Source organism: Echinops telfairi, unplaced genomic scaffold, assembly GCF_000313985.2.
Source record: "Echinops telfairi isolate 266 unplaced genomic scaffold, ASM31398v2 ScPeMD7_7469;HRSCAF=8507_0, whole genome shotgun sequence".
NCBI lineage: Eukaryota > Metazoa > Chordata > Mammalia > Afrosoricida > Tenrecidae > Echinops > Echinops telfairi.
The window spans coordinates 47,120,438-47,145,076 of record NW_022111372.1 but is presented as its reverse complement, the minus strand read 5'-3'; the positions used below and the strand labels follow the sequence as shown (position 1 = coordinate 47,145,076).

Below are 24,639 nucleotides of genomic sequence, written 5' to 3'. Positions count from 1 at the left end.
TCGCCCTGCTGACCTGCAGCCTGTGGCCGGTTCGGGCGGACAACGCGAGCCAGGAGTACTACACGGCGCTCATCAACGTGACGGTGCAGGAGCCTGGCCGCGGCGCCCCGCTCACGTTCCGCATCGACCGCGGGCGCTACGGGCTCGACTCGCCCAAGGCCGAGGTCCGCGGGCAGGTGCTGGCGCCGCTGCCCATCCACGGCGGTGAGTCCCCACCGGGAGCGGCGGCGGGCGGGGGTCCCGGGCGTGCGGGGGCGGCTGCTCGGGGCGGGGGTCGGGCTAGACGCCCGGAGCCCGGGCTCTGCCGCTCGGCGACGCGGGGCTGGCGGCCCCGATCGAGGGTCCTCGGAGCAGAGCCGGCCTGCTCACGGTGCGGAGCAAGGCTGGAGAAGCGCAACTGCGTTTTGTGCCTTCTTGTTTAGACTCCGAACCTTTTTGTCGTGTCGGTAGCGTGTTTACTGGAGGGCATTGGACAGCGAGTTTCAGGGACAGCGCAGACAAAGGAGGTGATGGGAAAGCGCAAAACTAACTGCTGATGGATGGGATTTGAACCTGGGTTGGGGAATCCGCAGGTTTGTTCCGACATCACGGACTTAACACTGCATTGGATCTGCAAGGATGAGGCCTTTGCGAAGGCAAAAACGTGCCGTTTCTCTTAAATGGCAAACTAGAGGAGGGGTGGAAGGGAAAATGGGCATCTTTCCTGTTGCTTTCTCGTTCGGGCCCGAGTAGTTTTACTGTAATGTGACTCCTGAAAATCTCACATTATGACCAATCTGATACCAATAGGAGCTAGTAGCCAAGTCTGTAGGAGAAATAGGTACTTTTTTTTAGAGAACTGTCTTTGAAGCCATTTGGCTTCTCTTGATTTCTTCCTCTCAACGTGGGTTCGGCTTAGGTAGTAACTCAGCAAAGAACAGAGATTTGGATATAAATGACTTGCCATGATTTTAAGGAAAGTTTTCCCACAGAGTGAAGTATTTGTGTGTGTGTGTGACACTGGAATTTTTGGAAAATGTCTATCTTCATCCCCACTCTCAGGGTACCCTGGCCATGCTGAGAGAATTTAAGGTGACCTAAACTGGGCAGCGGAGGTAAAGTAATGGTGCTTGTCTTTATATTTGAAAATGTGAAAACGGCACGTGCTTACAGTGTGCTAAAATGGGACAGTGTCTTCGGGAGGCACGCAGACTGGGGGAAAGAGTCCATATGTGCCCTTGTAACCCATACCCAACTTTTACCTGCTTTTTAAAAATTCATTTGTACACCAATTACCAGGTCCTTAAGGAGCCCTGGTGGTGCAGTGGTCAAGCACTCGACTGCTGGTTCTGGTCCATCAGCCCTGCCCTATAGGGTTGCAATCCACTTGAGGACACTGGGTTTGGGAGTTTGAAGGTACAGTTCTCCTCCACTTTATGAAAAAGCTGCAGCTAGGGTCACAGAAACAACTCTGTCCTTCATTCATTCACTAAATATTTGCATGCCTGCTCTGTGCCAGTCACGGGGGGTTGGGACACAGAATTATGCCAAACTGATACTAACAATGACAGCCTATTTTCTGGTTTGGAGAACCGTGTGGGTCACGTGGAAGGGTAGGAAGAGGAAGAGAGGCAAGCTGTTCTGGGCAAGGGCTGGCCCTGTGCAGTGTTTTGAAATCTGTGGTTTATCTTGGGAGTGTTTCAGGCACCCCAAATCTCTGATCACTAGATCCTTGTCTCTAACGTATTTTTGGTACTAAAACAACTTGTTTGCTTGCTTGCCACCCCAGACACAAGCCCCATCATTTGAGGAAGCTATTAGGGACAAATGTGCACAAATACGGTATGTGCATGAAAGTCTGTCCTTATCATGGGGAAGTAGCCTTGGAGGATTGAAAGTTCTTAGCCTGTGCTGTACCTTTACGGTGTGACGCTGAGGAAGTCATGTGATGCTTAGCCTCAGTTTCCTCATCTATGAAATGGAATGGTGATGTCATTTTCCTTGTAAGGCAGTTGAGAGGTTTAAGTAGTTTTTGGACTCATAATTGAGGAGACTTGCTAACCTAAATGAATCTCTAAATTGGTGGCTGCAAGACAATGAGCAAACTAGGGCATTGTGTGTGAAGGCAGAGTCCGAGGTCAGTTCCCCTGAGCCTCTCTCTTCTTTTCCTTGGCTCTCTAAAATCTGCTGTTGTTGAGTTGTGCCTAGAGTAGAACTGTGCTCCAGAGGGTTGTCAGTGGTACTTTTTCAGAAGTAAACCGCCAGACATTTCTTCTGAAGCAGGTCTCTATGGAGAACATTTTGCATCTGTACAGCATGAGATTGCTTTGGGTTTTCTTTTGGCGTGGGTGCTGTGCTGGTGGGAACCGACAGGTTGTTTGTACTACGGGCTCCTCATACAGTGACACTAACTGAGATCCTACTGTGCGTCAAGCCCCATTCAAGGCACTGGGGAGAAGAGAGGGTCACAATAGTGACTGACACATGTAAACATTTCCGCTTCCATTCTAATGGGGGCCTTCCTTGGGCTGTTTTTAACCTGAACACTTAAATCATTTCAGTGTAAATTGTTTATATGAAATTCAAGACATTTTCCAGATTTTTTAGCAGAAATGCATTTTTAAAAAATAACTCATTTTACTGGGGGCTCTTACAACTCATAGCAATCCATACATCATTTGTATCAAACACATTTATACATATGTTGCCATCATCATTTTCAAAACATTTTCTTTTACTTGAGCTCTTGGTATCAACTCCTCTTTTTTCCCTTCTTCCTCCTCCCACCCTCATGAACCCTTGATAAATTATAAATTATTATTGCTTTTGTATCTTACACCATCCGCGGTCTCCCTTCACCCATGTTTCAGTTGTTCATTCCCCTTGTGGGAGTTTGGGGGGTAGGAACATATTTTTTAAAATAAGAATAAACTGCAAAAAACCAAATTGCACTGCCACCAAGTCAATTCTGCAACTCATAGCGGCCCTATAAGACTGGGTAGAACTGCCCTTATGGGTTTCTGAGACTGTAACTCTTTACAACAATAGAAAGCCTTGTCTTTTTTCCTGAGGTGCAACTGGTGATTTCAAACCACTGACCTTGTGGTTAGCAGCTTAATGCCCTGGTGGCATAGTGGTTACATGTTGGGCTGTTTAGGAAGTTCTACTCTGTCCTATGGGGTTGCTATGAGTCAGAATTGTGACTGACTGTGGCAGAGAAAGTTTAAAACACGAATGGTGGCAGAATTTTTTTTAATTTAATAATTTTATTGGGGCTCCTACAACTCTTATCACAATCCATACATACATCCATTGTGTCAAGCACATTTGTACATTTGTTGCCATCATCATTCTCGAAATATTTGCTTTCTACTTGAGCCCTTGGTATCAGCTCCTCACTTTTTCCTCCTCCCTCCTCGCTCCCCCCTCCCTCATGAAGCCTTGGTAATTTATAAATTATTATTATTATTTTGTCATATCTTACACTATCTGACATCTCCCTTCACCCACTTTTCTGTTGTCCATCCCCCAGGGTGGAGGTTATATGTAGAGCCTTGTAATCAGTTCTCCCTTTCCACCTCACCCTCCCTCCACCCTCCCAGTATCGCCACTCTCAGCACTGGTCTTGAAGGGATCATCTGACCTGGATTCCCTGTTTTCAGTTCCTGTCTGCACCAGTGTACATCCTCTGGTCTAGCCAGATTTGTAAAGTATAAGTGGGATCATGATAGTGGGGTGGGGTGGGGGATGGGGAGAGGAAGCATTTAGCAATTAGAGGAATGTTGTATGTTTCATCATTGTTAACACTGCACCCTGACTGGCTCGTCTCCGCCCCACAACCTTTCTGTAAGGGGATGTCCAGTTGCCTACAGATGGGTCTCAGGTCCCCACTCTGCACTCCCCTTCATTCACAGTGATTTGATTTTTTGTTCTTTGAGCCCTGATACCTGATCCCTTCGCCACCTCATGATCACACAGGCTGGTGTGCTTCTTCCTTGTGGGCTTTGTTGCTTCTGAGCTAGATGGCCACTTGTTTACCTTCAAGCCTTTAAGACCCCGGGCACTGTCAGCTTTCTTCACCACATTTGCTTATGCACCCATGCTTGCCTTCAGGGATTGTGTGTTGGGTGAGCATCATGGAATGCCAGTTTAATAGAACAAAATATTCTTGCATTGAGGGAGTACTTGCGTGGAGGCCCAATGTCCATCTGCTACCTTAATGCTAGACCTATAAATATATACACATAGATCTATTTCCCCATCATATATAAATATATTTATATATGTACATGCCTTTATTTAGACCTCTAATAAATGCCCTCTGCCCTCCTAGTTCTTTCCTCTATTTCCTTTTACTTTTCTCTTATCCCACTATCATGCTCAGCCTTCATTTGGCTTTCAGTAATTCCTCTTGATTATATTACCCTTGGTTACACCTTACCAGGCCTCCTCACCACTGATTATTTAACAATTAGAATGTTTGTTTTACCTTATGATAGTCTTGATTTATTGAGTTTCAAAATTGCATGTTTTAAGAAAAACACTGCATTCCAATTATGACCTTGATACTCAGAATTTTGAGTTGAAGATAATTCTTAACATGTTTTTATGAGGACTTCCTGTATGTTAGGAACCCTGGTGCCATGGTGGGTTATGCATTAGGCTGATAACCCAGGTCAGTAGTTTGAAACCACCAGTCCCTCTCTGTAAGAGGAAGATGAGGGTTTTTGTTTCTATGGAAAGTACAGTTCTTTGCTGTCCTGTAGGGTCACCATGAGTCAGAATTGACTCACTGGCAGCGAGTTTGATTTTTAGTCTTGTGTGTTGGGTCTAAGCTAAGTGTTATTCAAGTCATCAAAACCAGTTACAAGACACAAGTCCTAACTCAGACAACAACAACAAAATGATCAGTTGGTGTGAAATTAATGAAAGCTCATTGTAAGGGTGAGTGTTGTGTTGAAATGAACATGAAGACCTTGCAGTCATTTTGAACTTAACATGATAGTTCATTTTAAATCTATAACTTGATTTGTGAATTCAAAACCTTTCTTGTTTTACAGTGGCCCTTGGTTAGGCAATTGTGGATTTACTAAGTAAGGTTTAATTTTCCTGTTTATTTGAAGGCGAGTGTGGCAGCTTTTTCCTTAGGTGCTTTGGTATTTTAAAAGTACATTTTCAAGTATTATATTTTATGTAGTGTACTTTATCAGCAAGTGTTATGCTTTGAAAATACATATTTTATCTAAACAGAATGTGTTGGTGAGTAGTTTCATTTGTTTCAAGTTAACAAAGTCATATTTTCACTAGTGGTTCATTTGTAGAATGGGATTTTGAAGAAGCATGTCTTGTATTTGTACACATCTCATTGTTACTTCTTTTATCACTGACTTCCTCACACTTAGTCATAGGTATGTTGACAGCTAGAAACGAAATGTGTAGTAACTTTGCCCAGCAGACTAGTTGGTGTCTCCTGTGGCGCAGACATTGCAAATTTGCTTTATGTATGCTCACACGAATTTTTTGTTCCAGCCTAGAATGGAGGGTTGGCGAAGAAGGCCCCGGTCCAGGTGGTGTAATTTTGTATGCAGATGTGTTGGCGGGAAGAATTTGGTCTCAGCCTCTTTGGTCCTTGCATAGAATTTTTCTGGACTGAGTGTTACTAGCTCCGGCTAGTTTTTTCAATGAAGCAGTCTTGACTCATTTTCTAAATGAAATACATATTTTCCCCCAGACTATCAATGCTTGTCTGCTTTATCATTCTTAATCGAGTATTTAATGCACTGGACAGTCATTGTTTTCCATCTGCTGTAATAATTTGGGTTTTTTTAATTGTTGGAGGGGATTTTGAATAAAAGGGAATCATTGAAATGTGAAGTCAAATGAAGTAAATCAGAAAGGATTTAATAAGCATCTACTCTGTGCTTAGTGTTAAATTAGTCCTGTTCTGAATGCAAAAGACATAGTTTGATTCCTGCCTAAGAATGTGGTAGTCTCCTTAGATTAGGTCACCCTTCTCTGGATGGCATACAAACTAGAAAAGAGAGCCTGGGCACACTTCACTTTACAGGTAGCTGTAAACTCTAGCCTGGGGGCCAGCAACCTGTTAATGTATATAAAGTTTCATTGGCTTACAGCCTTACCTATATGTGTACATGTTGTCTTTTCCTTTTTTCCTGTAACACTGGCAGAGTGAGAGTGGGCTTGACAGAGCCCAAAGGGCCTGCAAACTTAGAATCTTTTCTCTGCGGCTCTTTAATGAAAACTTGTTGATCCTCATAAAATCGTATCTATACTATTAGCTTTCCTCCATATAAGCTATGTTATGGATGGGGATTTGATTCCTAAGTTGTCTCAAAAGAGTAAGCAATTAAAGTTAGGGTCAATATCTTCTTTGTTTTAGCCAAGCACCTACCTCTGCCTGGTGCTAGAAAGCCACTGGAATAAGTGCGTGCATTTAATCCTGTGATGCTTTAGTCTTGTAGGTGGACTGATGGCGGGCTTTTTGTGATGGGCAGGGAATGATGCTGGACAGAGTATACTGTAGGGCCTCCATTGCTTTGCTAGATTGCAAATGGCATGAAGACCAGGGAAACAAAGATCATTTAGACTTGTAGTCTAGAAAGATTTCATTGGAAATCTGGAATTTCAACTCAAAAGTTGAGAAACCGTATGATTTTCTCACCTTACTGCTTGGAGAGGGTTTGCAGGTTGCAGCACAGGGAATGAGGCCAGAAAGCGTGTGATGGTCTCACTAAGTTGAAACGTCAGAAGTCAAGAGGCTAGGGCTGCTTGGAAATTCAAGAGGAAATACTGGAGAGGAAGGCGCTGCACAGAGATCAACCTCGAGAGAGCTGCAGAGAAGTCCTTCCAAGCCTAGTTGAGGGCTGAGCTAACATTTTATGAGGAAACTGCTGGAAGCTGGGGAGAAGAGCTGCCAGAAATTAGAGGCAGAACATTTCTTGGAGTTCATGAAGGACTAGGAATAGTTCATATGTTTAGAGTTCACGTCAGAGTAGACAGACCTCCTAATGCACAGGGCATGAAGTGGGGCCAGCCCTAGAGAAAAGGACTTACCTAACAAAGTTGTAAGGCAAGCCTTAAGAAATATGGTAGAATTAGCAAATGAGGGTGGTAAAACAGCTCTTGTAATCATACTGAATATGCTTAAGGAGCTAAAAGAAAACATGAACACAACGAGGAGGGAAGGGGTTTGAATAAGACCAAGGTCAAACTTCACGCTATTGACACATAGTTGGAAAACTGTGTAGAGCACATACTGGTGAAAAAAGAGAGGAAAGAGTATAACTAAAAGATGATTATTCAGTTTTGCGCAGTGGCAATATCGGAGCCAGTGAGGTCTACCCGAGGCGCATTATTGCTAATTGAAAAGATAACTATTCGTTGGTGCTCTGCTTTTATCCCAGGAGGTAACACAGCTAACACACACTTAAGACATGCTGTGAACAAAAATAGTGCTAAGTATTTAACATGGATTGTCATTTAGTCCTGTAATAGCCCTTGGTGGTACTATTATCCTCATTTTATGGATAAGGAATTTGGGGCACCATGGGTTATGAGTTGGGCTACTGACCACAAGGTCAGCTGTTTGAAATTCCTTTGGAGGTAGATGAGGCTTTCTGCTCCTGAAAGATTTGACAATCATGAAAAGCTGGAGGGGCACATCTACACAGACCTATAAAGTTGGAATCAACTCAGTGGTAGTGAGCTGAGGTTGTTTTTTTAAATGTCAGTCTCTTGTAGTACTTTTCTTCTTTATAGTATTTACCATATTGTGGTTGCTAAGGGCCATCAAGTCGGTTCCAGCTCATAGCAACACCAGGTACAACAGAATGAAAGACTGCACAGTTCCTATGTTTGAGCTCATTGTTGCAGTAACTGTCGATCCATCTCCTAGAGGGCCTTCCTGTTTGTCACTGTCCTCCTATACCAGGAATGATGTCCTTTTCCATGGACTGGTCTCTCCTGATAACATGTCCAAGTACTTGGGACGAAGTCTTGCTGTTCTTGTCTCTAAGGAGCATGTTGGCTATACTTCTTCCAAGGACAGATCTGTTTGTTCTTTTGGCAATTCATGATACTTTCAATATTCTTCACCAACACCAGAGTTCAAATACATTGATTTTTCGGGACTTCCTTATTCATTGTCCATGTTCACACACATATGAGGCTATTGAAAATTCAGTAGCCCATTTTGATCTGTTTTATGACTGTTTCACTTTTTAAAACATTGAAGGAGAAATACACGTGGATTTGGCCCCTGGTGAATCCCCTCTGACTATGATCCAGACATATGAATAGCTTTAGTGGAAAGTGGATTGTTGCAGATGCAATTAGGTTAAAATTTAATACGCTATCATTTGATCTTCTTTATGATCAATTTAAAGTTCTAGTTTTTAATGTTTTCTGCTTTTTTATTGAGGTTTTTATGTTGTTTTTTTACTTTGTGATTGTAGTTTGTGCTTCACTTTCAGCAAGCAAGGTTGTGTCATCTGCATATCTCAAGTTGTTAATAAGCCTTCCTCCAATCTTGATGCCATGTCCTCTTATAGTTTAACACCTCTTGATATTTGCTCAGCTTACAGATTGAACAAGTACAGTGAGAAGATACAACCCACCCTTACTCACACTTTTCCTTATTCTAAACCATGCAGTATTCCTTTGGTCACATGAGCACAATAAAATGTTCTGGAATTCCCCCTTATAATCCAAGGCTATTAATAGTATATCATAATCCACACGGTTCAATACCTTTGCGTAGTCAATAAAACACAAGCAAACATCTTTCTGGAATTCTCTACTTTGAGCAAAGATCCATTTTACATTAGCAGTGATAACTCGTTCCACATCCTCTTCGGAATCCAACCTAAACCTCTGCCAACTCCCTGTCAAAGTACTGCTGCAAACATTGTCAGATGATCTTCAGCAAAATTGTGCTTCCACAATATCAATTTTATTGTTTTATAATATGAACATTTTGTTGAGTCATCTCTCTTTGGAACGGGTACAAATATGGATCTCTTCCAGTCAGTGGGACCGGTAGTTTTCTTCCATATTTCTTGGCATAAATGAGTGAGTACTTCCAGTGCTTCATTAGCTTGTTGAAAATTTTGAGTTGATAGTCCATCAATTCCTGGAGCCTTGGATAAAGTTTATTGTGCCAACCTGGCCAATAAACACGTGTGGGGTTAATTGAAGGGAGGAAGGATAAATAGCTCGGTGAACCTCGACTTTCTAGTTCTCCTGTCTCTTGCTTTTTGATGGTCAAACCAGGTTGCAGCTACTTTCGCCAGTTCCCTGCTTCAGCTGGCAAGACTGACTTCTTGCAAGGCATCCCTGGGGACAAGTCACAAGGACCTACCCTGATGCAGCCCTGGGTGCTGGAGCAGCCATGTGGAGACCCCTGCTTACACGTTAACTGATTCGGCTTTCCTCCTGCAGTTGGCATCATTGCATGTGTTTTGTGAGATGGAGGAGGACTTTGTGGATTGGTGTCAGACATAGGACTAATGTTGGACTTGCGGGCTTGGGCAGCACTGGGTTGGGATGTTTTCTTGATGTGCACTTAACCTTTATATAAAACTCTCTCTTACACATAAGATTTCTGTGGATTTGTTTCTCTAACGTACCCAGACTAACACACCTTATTTTTGGCTAATGCAGTCAGAGAAGTTTGAAATTTTCCTTCAGTACCTTTGGTTCTTGCTCATATGCTACCTCTTTAAATGGTTGAATGTTAAAGTAACCCTTTTTGGTACAGTGACTCTGTGCATTATTTTCATCTTCTCTTTTTAAAAATCATTTTTATTGGGGTCTTATACAACTCTTATCATGATCCATACATCCATCCATTGTGTCAAGCACCTTTGTATATAATATTGTCATCATTCTCAAAACATTTGCTTTCTACTTGAGCACTTGGTATCAGCTCCTCGTTTTTCCCCTCCCTCCCCAACCCCTCCATCTTCTTTTGATGCTTCCTACATTGTTCAATGTTTTGCCCATAGACTCTTTTAAGGTTTGAATCTTTCTTTCAAACTTGATTTTTTTCTTTTGATTTTGCAGTTTAGAATATGCTGAATGAATTCTTTTTGTTTTATAACTCTAGGTATTTGCACATTTCACTTTAGTATTTTACTTTGTCTTCTCAAACTGCCCTGTGAAATATTTTGTTCAGCTTTTGACGTCATCATTTCTTTTTGCCTTAGCTACTCGATGATTAAAAGCAAGTTTCAGTCTCCTTTGACATCCACCTTAACCTTCTCTTTCCCTCCTGTCTTTTTAATGACCTTTTGCTTTCTTCGTGAATGGTGTTCTTGATGTCGTCCCACAGCTCATCAGGTCTTGTGTCATTAGCGTTCAGTGCATCAAATCTGTTCTTCAGATGTCCCTAAAATTCAGGTGGGATTGATTCAGTGTTGTATTTTGGCTTTTGTGGACTTGTGTTCATTTTTTTTCATCTTCAACCTGAACTTACATAGGGGCAACTGATGATCTGTCCCACAGTCAGCCCTCGCCTGGTTTCAGCTGCTGCTGTTGAGCTTCTCCAGCATCTGTTCTCACAGATGTACTAAATGTCGTTTCTGTGTGTTTCATCTGGAGAAACCCATGTGTATAGTTGCCTTTTGTGTTGTTGAAAAACGGTGTTTGCAGTGAAGAAGTCATTCATCTTGCAAAAGTCTGTCATGTGATCTCCAGCTTCATTTCTTTCAAGAAGACCATATTTCTAGCTTAATGGTCCTTCTTTTTTGTTTCCAACTTTTGTATTCCAGTCGCCAGTAATTATCAGTGCATTTTGATTGCATATTTGATCAATTTCTGACTGAATACATTGGTAGAATTCTTCAATTTCTGCACCACAGCTTGATAGGGTCACTGTGAGTTGGAACCAATTCAATGGCAGTGAGTTTTTGAGCTTTAGTAGCTGGTGCATAAATTTGAATAATTGTATTGATTGGATTTCCTTGTATGCAGATAGACATGTCCTATCACAGACAGCATTGTACTTCAAGATCTTCAAATAGGCTTTTTGACAATGAATGCAAAATCATTCGTCTTGATTGTGTCATTACTAGTATAGTAAACCATATGAGTTTCTGATTGAAAATGTCCATTGCCAGCCCATTTCATCTCACTAATTCCTAGAATATTGATTTTTATGCATTTGATTTCATTTTTAACAACTTCTAATTTTCCTAAATTCATACTTTGTACATTCCAACTTTCAATTATTAATTCATATTTGCAGCTGTTTCTTCTCATTTTGATTTATGCCCCATCAGCAAATGAAGGTCCCAAGACTTTATCTCTCAGATATGACTCCATCCACATCATTATGGTTGACTCTACTTTGAGAATGAAACTCTATTCAGTAATATTTTGAGTGCTTTCTAACCTGAGGGAGAAACCCTGGTCACGCAGTGGTTATGCATTGGGGTACAATCCACAAAGTCAGCAGTTAGAAATTGCCAACTGGTTTGTGGGAGAAATACGGGGCTTCCTGGTCCCATAGAGTTACCGTCTCAAGCTCACAGGGGTAGTTCTTCCCCGTCTGTAGTTGGCATCTACTCAATGGCAGTAAGTTTGATTTTTGGTTTCTGACTTGAGGGACTCATCATCGGGTACTATCTCTGACATTGTTCTGCTTCTATTCATGAGGTCTAAAGTAACTGACAGTGTTTACATGCTACCCATAGGGTTTTCAGTGGCTGGCTCCTCAGAATTGGACAGCCTATTCCTTCTTTGTAGTCTGTTCTTAGTCTGGACGCTCTGCTGAAACCCACTCATTTTGAGTGACCCTGCTAGTTTTGGAAATACCAGTGACTTAGTTTTCAGCATCGCAGTAGCATGCAAGTCACCACTGTATGACAGATTGACCGACAAGCGATGGAGAACTTATCATAATTTTTACCATGTGTGGGGTTCTGCCCCTTGTGTTCATTCTCCTTTTTTTACAGCTTTACTGAGATATAATTCATATAGCATACAATTAACCCATTCAAAGTGTACAATTCGGTGATGTCCGTATATTCACAGTTAGTAACCATTACTACAGTCTACGTTTTGCAACATTTTTATCATCTTCATGTACTTGAGCTATCACCTTTGGGTCCTATCCTTCTTCCTCCTGATTTACCTATTCTGGGTATTTCATATAAATAGAATCATACGATACATGACCTTTTGTGTCTAGCTTCTTTCACTTAAGTGTTTTCAAGGTCCATTTCTGTTGTAGAGTGAATCCCTTTCATTCCTTTTCCCTCTCCATGAATTTTTTAAATTATCTGGGAACATAATATATGTGGTCTTGTGTTCACTCTTGATTACGCAGTACTGATTGTGATACCTGGACCCTAGTAAGGTGGCATTGGGTAATGCGGGTTGTCTGAATTAAAGGTAGTGAGCTAACTCTGTAGCTGTGTAGTCCTGGGGTTTTGGCAGAGACAAGGTCTTTCTGACGATCGCATTTATATTTTAACCACTCTTGTATGACTTCCTAAGTGGATTTAATAAATTATCTATTCACTCAGCTGAATGTTACACCGCCACTAAAAGGATCATTGTAATACAAACGTAAATATAAAGTGGTTGAGCTGTGACTGCAGCTGTGTTAACTTTGTTTACAGTGCACAAGGATGCAGAGTAATACACAAGAATAAAAGTGATTGATTATGCTGACTGAATTGTGGATGATATTTTAATTTTTAGTACAAAAGAGAGGAATTTACTCATGGGAGAAAAAGGGGGAAAGAGTAATACTATCTGAAAGGAAGACCAAGAAGAATAATGAGATTAATTCCAAGCAAAAGTCCGAGTGAGTAAGAAACTGGTGGTAGTGGAGTGAAGTGCTGGTCAAGTGCCAGCTTGACTCTTGACTCATCGTGACCCTCTGTACAACAGAATGATGCAGTGCTTGGTTCTGGGCCATCCTTACAATTGCTATGTTTGGGTCTATGGTTACAGCCACTGTGTCAGTCCATCTCGTTGAGTCTTCTTCTTTTGCACTGACCTACTTCACTGAACATGATGTCCTTTTGTAGGGATTGGTCTTTCCTGATGGCATGCTCAAAATATGTGAGATAGAGCCTCAAGCCCCTGAGTCTAAGGAGCATTCTGGCTATACTTCCTCCAAGGCAGTTTTGTTCGTTCTTCTGGCAGTCTGTTGTATATCCAGTATACCAACACCATAATTCAAGTGCATTAATTTTTCTTCAGTTGTCCATATTCATTGCCCAGCTTCACGTGCAAAATATTGTAGAGCCCATGGGTTGGATCAGGCATACCTTTATCCTAAAGGTCACATATTTGTTTTTAATACTTCAAAGAGATCTTTTACAGCTGATCTGCCAGATGAAATACATCTTGTCTGCTACTTCCATGGTCACTGATGTGGATCCAAGTAAAATCAGATCTTTGAAAACTTCAATCTTTTCTCCATTTATCATGATAGTGTCTATCCACGTAGGAATATTTTTGTTGTGTTTATGTTGAGTGTAATAGTTGATCTTCATAAGTGGCTCAAGCCATCCCAGCTCTCAGCAAGCAAAGTTGTCTGCATATTGCAGGTTCTAATAAGCTTTCTTCCAACCCTGATGCCATGTTGTCTTCATAGAGTGCAGCGTGTTGCATTATTTACTCAGCAGACAAATGAAATACAAATGGTAAAAGGATACAACCCTGATGCACACTTTTCTGATTTTAAACCTTAACAGCATTTCTTTGTTCCGTTCAACTGACTGCTGCTTGTTCTATGTCCATTTCCCAAATGAACACAATGAAGTGTTTGGAATTCCCATTCTTCTCAGTGTTATCCATAGTTTTTGTGATCCAGCAATCAAATACCTTTGCATAGTTAATGAAATACAAGTAAACACTTTACTGGTCTCTCTGCTTTCACCCAAGATCTGACATCAGCAGTCATGCCCCTTGTGCTACCCCCTCTTCTTAATCTTGTTTTATTTTCTGGCAGCTTCCTGTTGTACTGTAATAATTTTTGAAATATATAGAGCAGAATTTTACTTACATATGATATTGTTAAATAATTTTTATATTCTGTTGGGTCGTTTTCTTTGGAATATAGATCTTTTTCAGTCAGTTGACCGGGTAGCTTTCTTTCACATTTCTTGGCATAGATGAGTGTGAGTGCTTTGGGGACTTCGTCAGTTTGTTGAGACATTTCAGTTGGTATTCGATCAATTCCTGGAGTCTTGCATTTTGAGAGATGTAAGAGAACAGTGTGGGGCTATGATGCCTTCCTTCAGTGCAGCTTGAACTATTCCACTCAATACCTTCTGTTCTTGATCTTAGGTTGCCTCTTGAGGTGGTTGAATGTTGACCAGTTCATTTTGGTACAGTGACTCTGCATTCCTGCCATCTTTCTCTCTTTAATATTTTAATTGGTATATCCTTCACATGTTGTTATCAGGTGCCATCATTTCCAACTCATAGCAACCCTGTGTACAACAGAACAAAACATTGGTTGGTCCTGTGCCATCCTCACAACTGTTTTGCTTGAGCCCAGTGATGCAGCCACTGTGTCAATTTATTTTGTTGAAGATCTTTCCCTTTTTGGCTGCCCTTCTACCTTACCAGTCACAATATCCTTCTCCAGGGACTGGTTATACTCATGTTATACTTCGCATAACATACAAGGAGGTACCCCCACCCCCCAAAATGAATTGCACTGGGCAGAGTGGAGCTTTCGTAGTATGCATTTTTCCCTGCTAGGCGAACATCCAGCAACTTGTTCTGAGTTAGTGCACCTAGTGGTATCACCTGGGGAGGTTCTTTCTGGTCATAGTGAGTTTTTTTCATAAAAGCAGTTTTGCTTGAACCTTGTTTTTTGTGATGGTCTATTTAAGAGAATAGTGTGGGGCTGTGGAATTTTGTTTCCTGATCAGTAAAAATGCCACAGAAACGGTTGTGATGTTGAACATAGCTTACAAGGACAGTGCTATGGGGAAAACTAAAGGATACAAGTGGTTTTCTTGTTTCAAAAAAGGTGAAATGTCGAATGAAGACAAACATCATTCTGGACGTCCGTCAAGTTCCCAAAAGGATGAAAATGTCACGTTGACTCAAAGTACATTTGGAGTTCATTCCACCAGGTCACTGTTAATCAAGCTTTCTGTTTAGAGGTTCTGAAAAGATTGTGTAACAGTGTACGACAGAAAAAGGCCCGATTCTAGACTTCAGGCTAGGAGGGGCAGTTCCCTGAACCCACCAGGACTGGTGGTAAGATAGTCATAAAAGTCAGTGGACAGACCTGGAATTATATATGCTTTTTCTTTTTTTTTCCTAGTTAGTTATTTTTTTCTTTTCCCTTCATACTTAGTCTTTTTTTTCCCCCTTTTTGTTTTGTCTCTGCTTTTGTTGGTTTGCCTACTTATATAAGATAGGCAGGGGAAGTAAGCCTGAGGAGAAAGCAGTGGGACTGATGGTTCCTGAGGGACTTGTGGGGTACGGGGAAGCAGGGGAGGGGAGTGGTGAACAAAAATAACTAAATAAAAGCCTGATTTGTGGCGGGGGTGGGGTGGGGGGGTGGTCCTGATATTGCCACTATGACAATGCACTGCTTACACAGCCACCTCAGTGCACCAGTTTTTGGCCCAAAAGACGCCAAAAAACCAGCATGCTTCTCTTGCCCCACACACCTGACTCACCTGACCTCTCTCCATGTGACTTCTTTTTGTTTCCACGAATGCAGAGAGACATGAAAGGACAGCAATTTGATGACATAGAAGAGGTGATGAAAAAAACAAGGGAAGTGCGCTCAGCCATCCAAACAGATGAGTTTGAAAAATGTTTCCAAGAATGGAAATCGCAGATTTGACAAATGTATTAAGTGTAATGGAGAGTACTTTGAAGGTGATAAGGTTGTTTTGTAAAAAAATTTGAATACGTAGCTTTGAAATTTTTTTCCCAGTTTTTTTTTGGGGGGAATACCCTCTTGTACACTTTAATCTTCTAACCATATTAAGAGGAGTGTGCACAATGAATTTTAGAGTATTTCCTTCTACTCATTGTTGTTAGCTCCTCATGTCCCCCCAACTTCCAATGTCATGCTCTTAGGTAATTATTAATTCATTTACTGCCACTTAGATTTACCTATCCTGGATTTCCTATACAGAAAATCATACAAAACACAAACAGGAAGCAAGCAGGGAACAAACAAAAAATTCAGCAAGAATGACAAAACAGAAAAACCTCAATAGAAAAGAAAGCAGAGAATATTAAAAACACGCAATTTAAAATGGGTCAAAAGGGGATCAAATTATAAAGTGTTATATTTTAACCTCACTGCCATCTTCTTTGAATGCTTCCTGCATCATTCAGTATTTTGCCCACTTGTTGTTGCTGTTGTTGCTTTTAGTTCCTCCCGAGTTAATTTCTGATTCAGCGCGACCAAATGTACAACAGAATGAAACACTGCCCAGTCCTGCGCAGTCCCCACAATTGTTATATTTGAGCCATGGAATTGAAGGTTGAATTTTTCTCCAGTTCTTTCAGCTTGAGATACACTACATGTGTCCTCCAGTCGTCTAAATGCAGCTCTTCACACATTTCATTATAATGCTTTACTTTGTCTTCTCGAGCTTCCCATTAAAATTGTCTATTCAACTCTTTTACTTCATTTCCCCCCCATTTGCTGTAGCTACTCTGTATTCAAGAACAAGTTTCAGAGTGTCTTCTGACATCCACTTTGATCTTTTCTTTCTTTCCTGTATTTTTAATGACTTTTACTGTCATCTCCAAACTCATCTGGTTTTAGGTCATTAGTATCCACTGAGTCAAATCCGTCATTGAGGTGATTTCTGAATTCTGATGGGATATGTTCAGGCTTGTATTTTGACTCTCATGGACTTGTTTGAATTTTCTTCAGTTTCAACCCGAATTTGCATGTAAACAACTGATGGTCTGTTCCACTGTTGGCCCCTGCGTATCCTTTTTTTGGCTAATATTATTGAGAGTCTCCATTGTCTCTTCATACAGATATAGTCAATTTTATCCCTGTGTATTTCATTGGGTGAAGGCCACATTTTGTGTTGTTGGAAGAAGGTATTTGCAGTGAAGAAGTTGTTGGTCTTGCAAAGTTCCGTCATGAAATTTCGAGTATAATTTCTTCAGCCAAGACCATATTTTCCAAATGATGATCCTTCTTTGTTTCCAGCTTTCATTTTCCAATCACCAGTAATTATCAATCCATCTTGATTCCATGTTTGATCCATTTTAGAAGGAAGAGGCTGGTAGAATTCATCAATTTCTCTATCACTGAAATTGGTGGATACTAGGAATATATGTTGAAAAGATTATTACCCTAACACCCCCCCCCCCCAAGTAAGAGGAATTCCAGGACACAAAACTAGACCAAAATGCTTGGACCAAATATGAAACAAGTCAAAATGACATGCTTTAGAGCAGTTAGCGAATCCCAGAGAAGGAAATGGAATTCTTGCATAGAACTAGAAAAGAGCTCCTTGGTGTCACAAACCCTTAAGTGCTCAACTGCTTACTGAAATATTGGTGAGTCAAACCTACTCAGGGGCATCTCAGAAACCAGGCTTGGCAATCTGCTGTGAAAGGCCTTGAAAACTGCTCTGTGGAGCAGTTCTCCTCAGCACACGTGGGTCTTTTGAGTCAGAATCCATTTGACGGGAGTAACAACGTACAGCACTTGACTTCTCGGTAATATCTGTATGGTGGTGATAGATTTATTACTTTTTCCCCTTAGGTTCCTCTTTCAGACTCACTTGACAAAACCTCCATCCTAGGTGAGCCATCTGCCATTCACCTTCTTCGTGCCCATAGCCAAGCCCTAGATGTTACTAGAGAAATTCTTTGAGAGGAAAGATAACTAAGATTTGAAGTCATAAATCTTAAGCAAAAACCAGTGCCCAACAATCCAACATTTTCTTGTAAATTAGCAGTGAGGCCACTCTCCGAGACAACAATTTCCTATCTCCTCTGTGCTTCCCATTGCCTCTTCCTGCACCTTGACTTGTAGCCTGGCCTCCTCTGAGCGAAGAGCTCTGGAGCATGCCTTCACTTGCCTACTCCGTGTCTTGTCTTCGATGTCTCCAGATCATCTTCAGATGGAGAAGTCTGAACTGCAGCTTTGGTTCTTTTTCCTTTCCCGGTCTCCTACCATCACTCCTTAAGCTCACATGGCTCAGTAAATGGTGTCATTGTCCACCCTTGACATTCAAACACATGTAGAGGTCATCTTGAATCTCCCCCTCATTCCAGCCTCCACAATCTGTGCTTAGGGTGTATCGTATCTGTCTTAACTGTTGTCACACTTGTCCAGACAACTTTCTCTTACCTGTTTTTCTTAGTCTCTTTGCTGCTTCTCTTAACTTCCGTCTATTTTCCCTCCTACAGTAGCCAAAATAATCTTGAAGCTTCACCCAATCATGTCCCTCTCAGCTTAAGCCCCCTGAGTCACTTCTCATTGTCCTTAGAATGGAAATTTGAAGTTTTCATGTTGGCATATGAGTTACTCATAGCTTGCTCTAGTTTCAGCTTCTTCCTTTCTCAGGACATTCACCTTTACCCTTGCTCACCTGGCTGAAACTGTTCTGATCTTCTTTCAGCCTATCCTAAGGTTTGCTAAGTACTATTTACAATGTGTATTTTCTTGGTGTCTCACTGCCATCGAGTCGATGCTAACTCATAGTGACCCTATAGGACGAGGTACAACTGTCCCTGTGGGTTTCTGAGACTGTCATTCTTTTCAGTAGTAGAAAGCCTTCTCTTTCTCCGGAGGAACTGCTGGTGGCTTCAGAATACACAACCTTGGTGTTTGGACTATTAATTAGGCTGCTGCAAGGTCAGCAGTTTGAACCTGCTAGCTGCTCACTGAGAGAAAGGTGAAACTGACTGTTTTTGTAAAGATTTAATTGTTTGGATTTTACCACCCTCTACCCCCCTGCCCAGTGTTTGCCCTACAAAGAGTTCAGGTGGTATGGTGGTTAGGCACTCCACTGCTAACTGAAAGATCAGTGCTTTAAACCCAGCAGCCGCTTCATGGGAGAAAAATGTGGTGGTTTGCTTCCAGAAATATTTATAGCCTTGGAAACCCTATGGGGCATGTTCTGTTATGCCCTACCTGCTCACTAGGAGTTGTTGTGGACTCACTGGCAGTGGGTTGTGATTCTAGGCTAGGGTCCTATATGTTGGCCAGTTAAAGATGTAGCTAAAGGTATGGGAAAGGAATTATACACTCAGAATATAATGGTTATTGTAATCATCAAATTTAGTTACCCATCTGAGGCTTCAGCAGTTCTGTTGGATGATTGTACTGCTCAAGGTTAAACATATTCAGGGAAAAACCTACCCTTTCCATCTTCAGACTTATGTGTTAGACAGTCCTTTTGTACCACTCTGACCGTTCTGATTAGGACCACAATACAAGAGCAGGGTAAAATAGAAAACAAAATTCTATAAAAACCCACTGTTGTTGAGTCTATTCTGACTCATGGTGACCCTATTCTGATCTGATAGACTGATTGAACCCCCAGAATATGACCCTTAAACATTCTTCAAACCTGGAACTGCACCTAGCTCTAGGGATCACCTTTCAGCCAAACAATAGACAGACCTATAAAGTGAACAATAGCACCCATTGTACTGCTTCAAACAATCAACCATCTGAGACCAAAAGGCAGCATCTGCCCTAAAGCAAAGTTCTGAAGTTTGGAGGGGCAGGAAAAATGGATGAATGGAACCAGGAAACATAGGGAGGAAGTGGAAAGGATGCTTTTAAATGAGGGGATTACATGCAACTAATGCCCAAATCAAAATGTATATAAATTTAATATTTTGTAAACTTCACACAAATTGACAATAAAAATTTATTTTTTCACCTAAAACTAAAAATGTCAAATTTTTTTAGGCAGCAATAAAGTTCTTTATATTTGACTCAAGGCTTTTAACTTAAAAGCTTATAATCCTTTTCTTTTCTCCATTCTTAAAAAATATTATATCTCAAATCTCTTCAGCACTTTTATTTCTCTGCTCAGAATACATTTGACTATATCCCACTAAAAGAGAAACTCAAAATTAAATTACACCAGCGCAGAAGAGAACAGAATTAATTTTTCCCATCATCCTGGACACATGCCTAAAGTCATTTAAGGTATTTTAGTACCCCGCATCACTGACTCATACTGAGCTTACTGTTGATTAAGCCTCCTAAGTCTTTATCATTGACACTGCTCCTAAGCTGTGTAATTTTATCTTTGTCAGATTCAGCCTGTTTGTTCTGTCTTTCAAGATGTTTTGTGAATCCTGATTTGTTACCTACAGACTCTACTCTAGCAGCTTCATGTCGTCACCTCAGTATATACTTGGTATAACTTCATCTAAGCTAGCGAATCCTAACCTTTGGAAGTTAGAGATCTTCTTTAAGACTTTGGAACTAAACTGTAGACAATTCTTAATGAAAAATATATACATTTATATAGATAATCACAAATGTTTAAATAAAACTTGAGAGATCTAGATGCCTCTTGAAGCCCTAAAAAGTTTATGGATCCAAAGTTAAGGATCCATGTTCTACATTACTAATAACAATATTGAAGAGTGTGAATGAATGGTTCTTGTAGTGTGCTGCAAAAACTCCAAGGTGGTTGAATTTGCTCTATCAATCATCACTTTCTGGGGTGCGGGAGGGGGGTTGATGTTTCACGAATTTTCTAATTCACTTTAGTGACTGCATCTAGCCCATTTCTTTTTTTTACTGTATCATAAGATATATAATCAAGTGTTTTGATGAAAGAAATAGAAAGACGCTTTTACTTTGTTTTTCTATCTGCCGCGCTAGGAGCCGAACCAAGAGAGGAAAAGAAATGAATCTTTTCCTGACTTAGCCATATTGCAGTAGTTGCGTATACCCCTGTAAATTACTACAAATTTGGTATCTTACAACACAAACTTGTTACTTTACAGTCCTAAAGGTCAGAAGTCTGAAAAAAAAAAAAAAGGTTTACTGGGCTAAAATCCACGTGTTGATGGGATGTGTTTCTTCTGGTGCTCTGCTGAGAATCCATTTCTTGTGTTTCCACCTTGTGCTGCACTCACAAGTTGCCTCAAATGTCGTTCCCAAGATCCCAAGCAGTCACAGGACTACTTCAGATGAAGGTCCCAGTCTAGCAGTAATCTGACAATGGGCACTACAGTCATCTGGTCCAGTTGAGTCCAACACATGACACACACACAGTGTGGACAAGGTTAAACTTTATTATAGAAAACCACACAATGATCTACCTATAACCCCCTCCCAGGGCGATGAACAACAGAACAGTGGGTGAAGGGAGACATCGGTCAGTGTAAGACATGAAAAAATAATAATTTATAAATTATTTAAAAATTAGCAAGAGTTCATGAGGAGAGAGAGGGTGGGGGAGGGAGGGGAAAAATGAGAAGCTGATACCAAGTGCTCAAGTAGAAAGCAAATGTTTTGAAAATGATGATGGCAACAAATGTACAAATATGCTTGACACGGTGGATGGATTGTGGTAAGAGCACCCAATAAAATGATTTGAGAGGAAAAAATACAAATAGGGCAGCAACTTGGGCTTCTTCAGCCCTACCGGCCTTAAGAAGAGATATACCCACATAGAAAGCATTCAGTTACCTATATGGAAATCATTTCAGAATTCTAAAGACAGTTATATAGGGCAGTTTTTAAATAAAGTTGGTTATCAATGAAAAAATAATAATACTATGGCTTGAGCCGGGCACAGCTAAGTGCTCAAAGTGACATTCTTGGGTTTTAACACTTTAAAGGTATCTTTTGGATCAAAGAAAACCACAAACAACAGAAGCAGGTTTGTGGGGAGTTGGTTGCCCCTGGCCGTCCTAGCAGGATGACGACTGCTCCATAGGGCCCCAAGTTGCACTATAGGATAGGGTTACCAAAGTCCTATATCCACCTTGTTGTACACGCTAATAGTCTTGTGACTCCAGATAAGCACAGCTGCTGATTTTCTGTCTTAATGACTCCGGAGATCCATGGTTCATAACAGGCACCAATAGAGCTCTCACTGGATTGAAGTTTTTATCTCCTTAGTCTTCCTGCTCATCCGGGTATAACATCAAATCAATGGATGAGGATACTAGCAGAGGGAGGAACAAGAAGAAAATATGGCTGTCATGCTGTCCCCTTCCAGCCTTCTAGAAGCCATCTGAATTGTTTGGCTCATAGACACTTCCTTCATCCATAAAGCTAACAGCAGTACAGTATCTCCAGTCTCTCCTTGCCTCTGACCTTGTGCCATCCCGAGGTGCAATGGGCTCTGTGGCAGTGTTAGTATGCTGGGGACCCATCTGGGTAATCCAGGGTAATCTCCTTATTGTAAAGTCATCTGGTGAGCAGCCTATACTTCCCACTGGACACCTTAATCTTCTCTCTTGCTTGTTCTTATAACACAGCACATTCACAGGTTCTGGAGATTAGGATAAGAGCCCTGCTTGTATGGTGGCTAGAGCTCTGGAAGGTTAGTGGTTTGAACCCACCAACTGCTCCATGGCAGAAAGATGTGGCAGTCAGCTTCTATAAAGATAAAAAGCTTTTGAAACCCTGTGGGGACAGTTCTACTCTGTCCTAAAGGGTCTCTATGACTCAGAATCTGCTTGACAGCAGTGACTGGAGGAGTTGATCATGGGCATCTCTAAGGAGTATAAGTCTAGTGATAATACTTAGTGAATCTATTTTTATTTTCTAGTTTTTTTTGTTTATTTTGGACCCGCTATAGTTATATAACTATAATTTTTTATACTAATGATCATTGTTGTTGGTTGTAATCTCTCTCTCTTTTGGGCCATATTTCACACAATCCAGTATATCTATTCACATACAATTCTGTTATTCAATCCCATTGAGTGGAGTTATACAATCATCAGCGCAATCAGCTCCCCCCACCCCCACCTTCCCATACACTCAGGGAACCATTAGTCCTGTTACTGCTTCTCAAGGATTATCTATCTTGATTTTCATGTACTGAAATATCTTAAATATACAAATGAACATATGCAAATCTAACATACTAAATTAGGTAAAACAAATAAAAGCCATAATAGTAAGGGGAGGAAGTATTAAAGAACTAGAAGATAGTTATGTGGTTCATCAGTGCCATACTGATTTATCTTCCTTTCCATGTGGCCCTTCTGAGAGCGACTGTCCAATTATCTTACATGTGGGTTTTGGGTCTCCACTGCATCTACGCCCCTTCACATTGATTTGGTTGGTTGTTTTAGAACTCCTGTTACCTCTTCCATGGACACCTCATGATTGCACAGGCTGGTGTGCTTCTTGCATGTGGATTTTGTTTCTTCCTTTCTAGTTGGCTGCTTGTTTAACTATAAGCCTTTAAGACCTTAGATGCTGTATCTTTTCATAGCTGGGCACCATCAGTTTTCTTCACATTTGCTTATGCACCCATTTTGTCTTCAACAATCGTGTCAGGAATGTGAGTATCATACAGTGTCATTATTAGAACAAACTGTTCTTGTACTGATGTAAGATTTAAGTAGAGGCCCACAGTCCATCTGCTTCCTTGTTGCATTTGCATATATATACATATATATATATAATCATTAGTGTCCTGGTTTTGTTTCTCCAGAGAACCCTGTCTAACATATTTTTTAAGGATTAGTGATACCCTAAGACGCTTCAGAAGAATGATCTGATAATTTCCTTCTGAAAAATTAGCCATTGAAAAGCCCTTATACTCAGACACACATGGGATCAGCATAAGTCAGAATCTACCTGATGCAGAGGGTTTGGGTTTGGGAAACCAGTCTATACTATTCATAATCCATCCTTATAAATTTGTTAAAATATGGGAATACGATTTACACCAGTTAGTTTTCTGACTTCTTACGTGATTTCTCAAAGGTATTGTCGGGTTCAATTTCTCATTTGTTCATTGTCACTGGCCTATAATTCATCAGAATCAAAAACCCTAAATTCATGTGGGATATCTGTGCCAAACATGCAGTCAGCATATAATTAGTAAGTACTTACTATGTTCCTGGGAAGAAGGCCCAGGTGATTCAGTGATTAATTGTTCGACTGTAACTGAAAGATTGACAGTTTAAATCCACCAGTTACTCCATGGGGGAAAAAATAGGACAATCTACTTCTTAAAGATATATATGGCCATGGAAACCCTCTGAGGCAATCCTACAAGGTTATTATGAGTTGGAATTGACTCAGTGATGGGTTTGGTTTTGTAAGCTTGGTAGGACAAGAAGTTCTTGCATGCTATCTGGTAGGGGAAGACAGAATGAATCCACACCTGTGTGCAGTCTAGTGGGGAAAACAGACATTACACTAATAATTTCACAAGTAATTATTTAATGATAGTCTTTAGGGAAAACATTGGGGTTCCAAGAGAACATAAACAGAACTAACCAAGCCTAGGGTGGTTAAGCAAGGCTTCCTGGAGAAACGGTGTCTAAGCTAAGACTGAAATGGAAGAATAGATGGACATTTGTGTTGTCTGCTTTTGGCTGTTGGACATAGTGCTGTCTTTTTTTTTTCTTCTCTTTTTTAACATTTTATTAGGGGCTCATACAACTGTTATCCCAATCCATACACACATCAATTGTGTAAAGCGCATTTATACATCGTTTCTC

General features: G+C 40.9%; 1 protein-coding gene across 1 annotated transcript in view; it reads left to right on the top strand.

The window, feature by feature from the left end:
- Positions 1–5: 5 nt before the first annotated feature.
- RNF130 (ring finger protein 130) overlaps positions 6–24,639 on the top strand; it is a gene marked incomplete at its 5' end in the record, with an annotated part of 144,532 nt that continues 119,898 nt past the window's right edge. The window contains one exon of the mRNA XM_045284680.1: positions 6–204. Within this exon, the coding sequence (XP_045140615.1) occupies positions 6–204 (199 nt within the window). The remainder of the gene's footprint in view (positions 205–24,639) is intronic.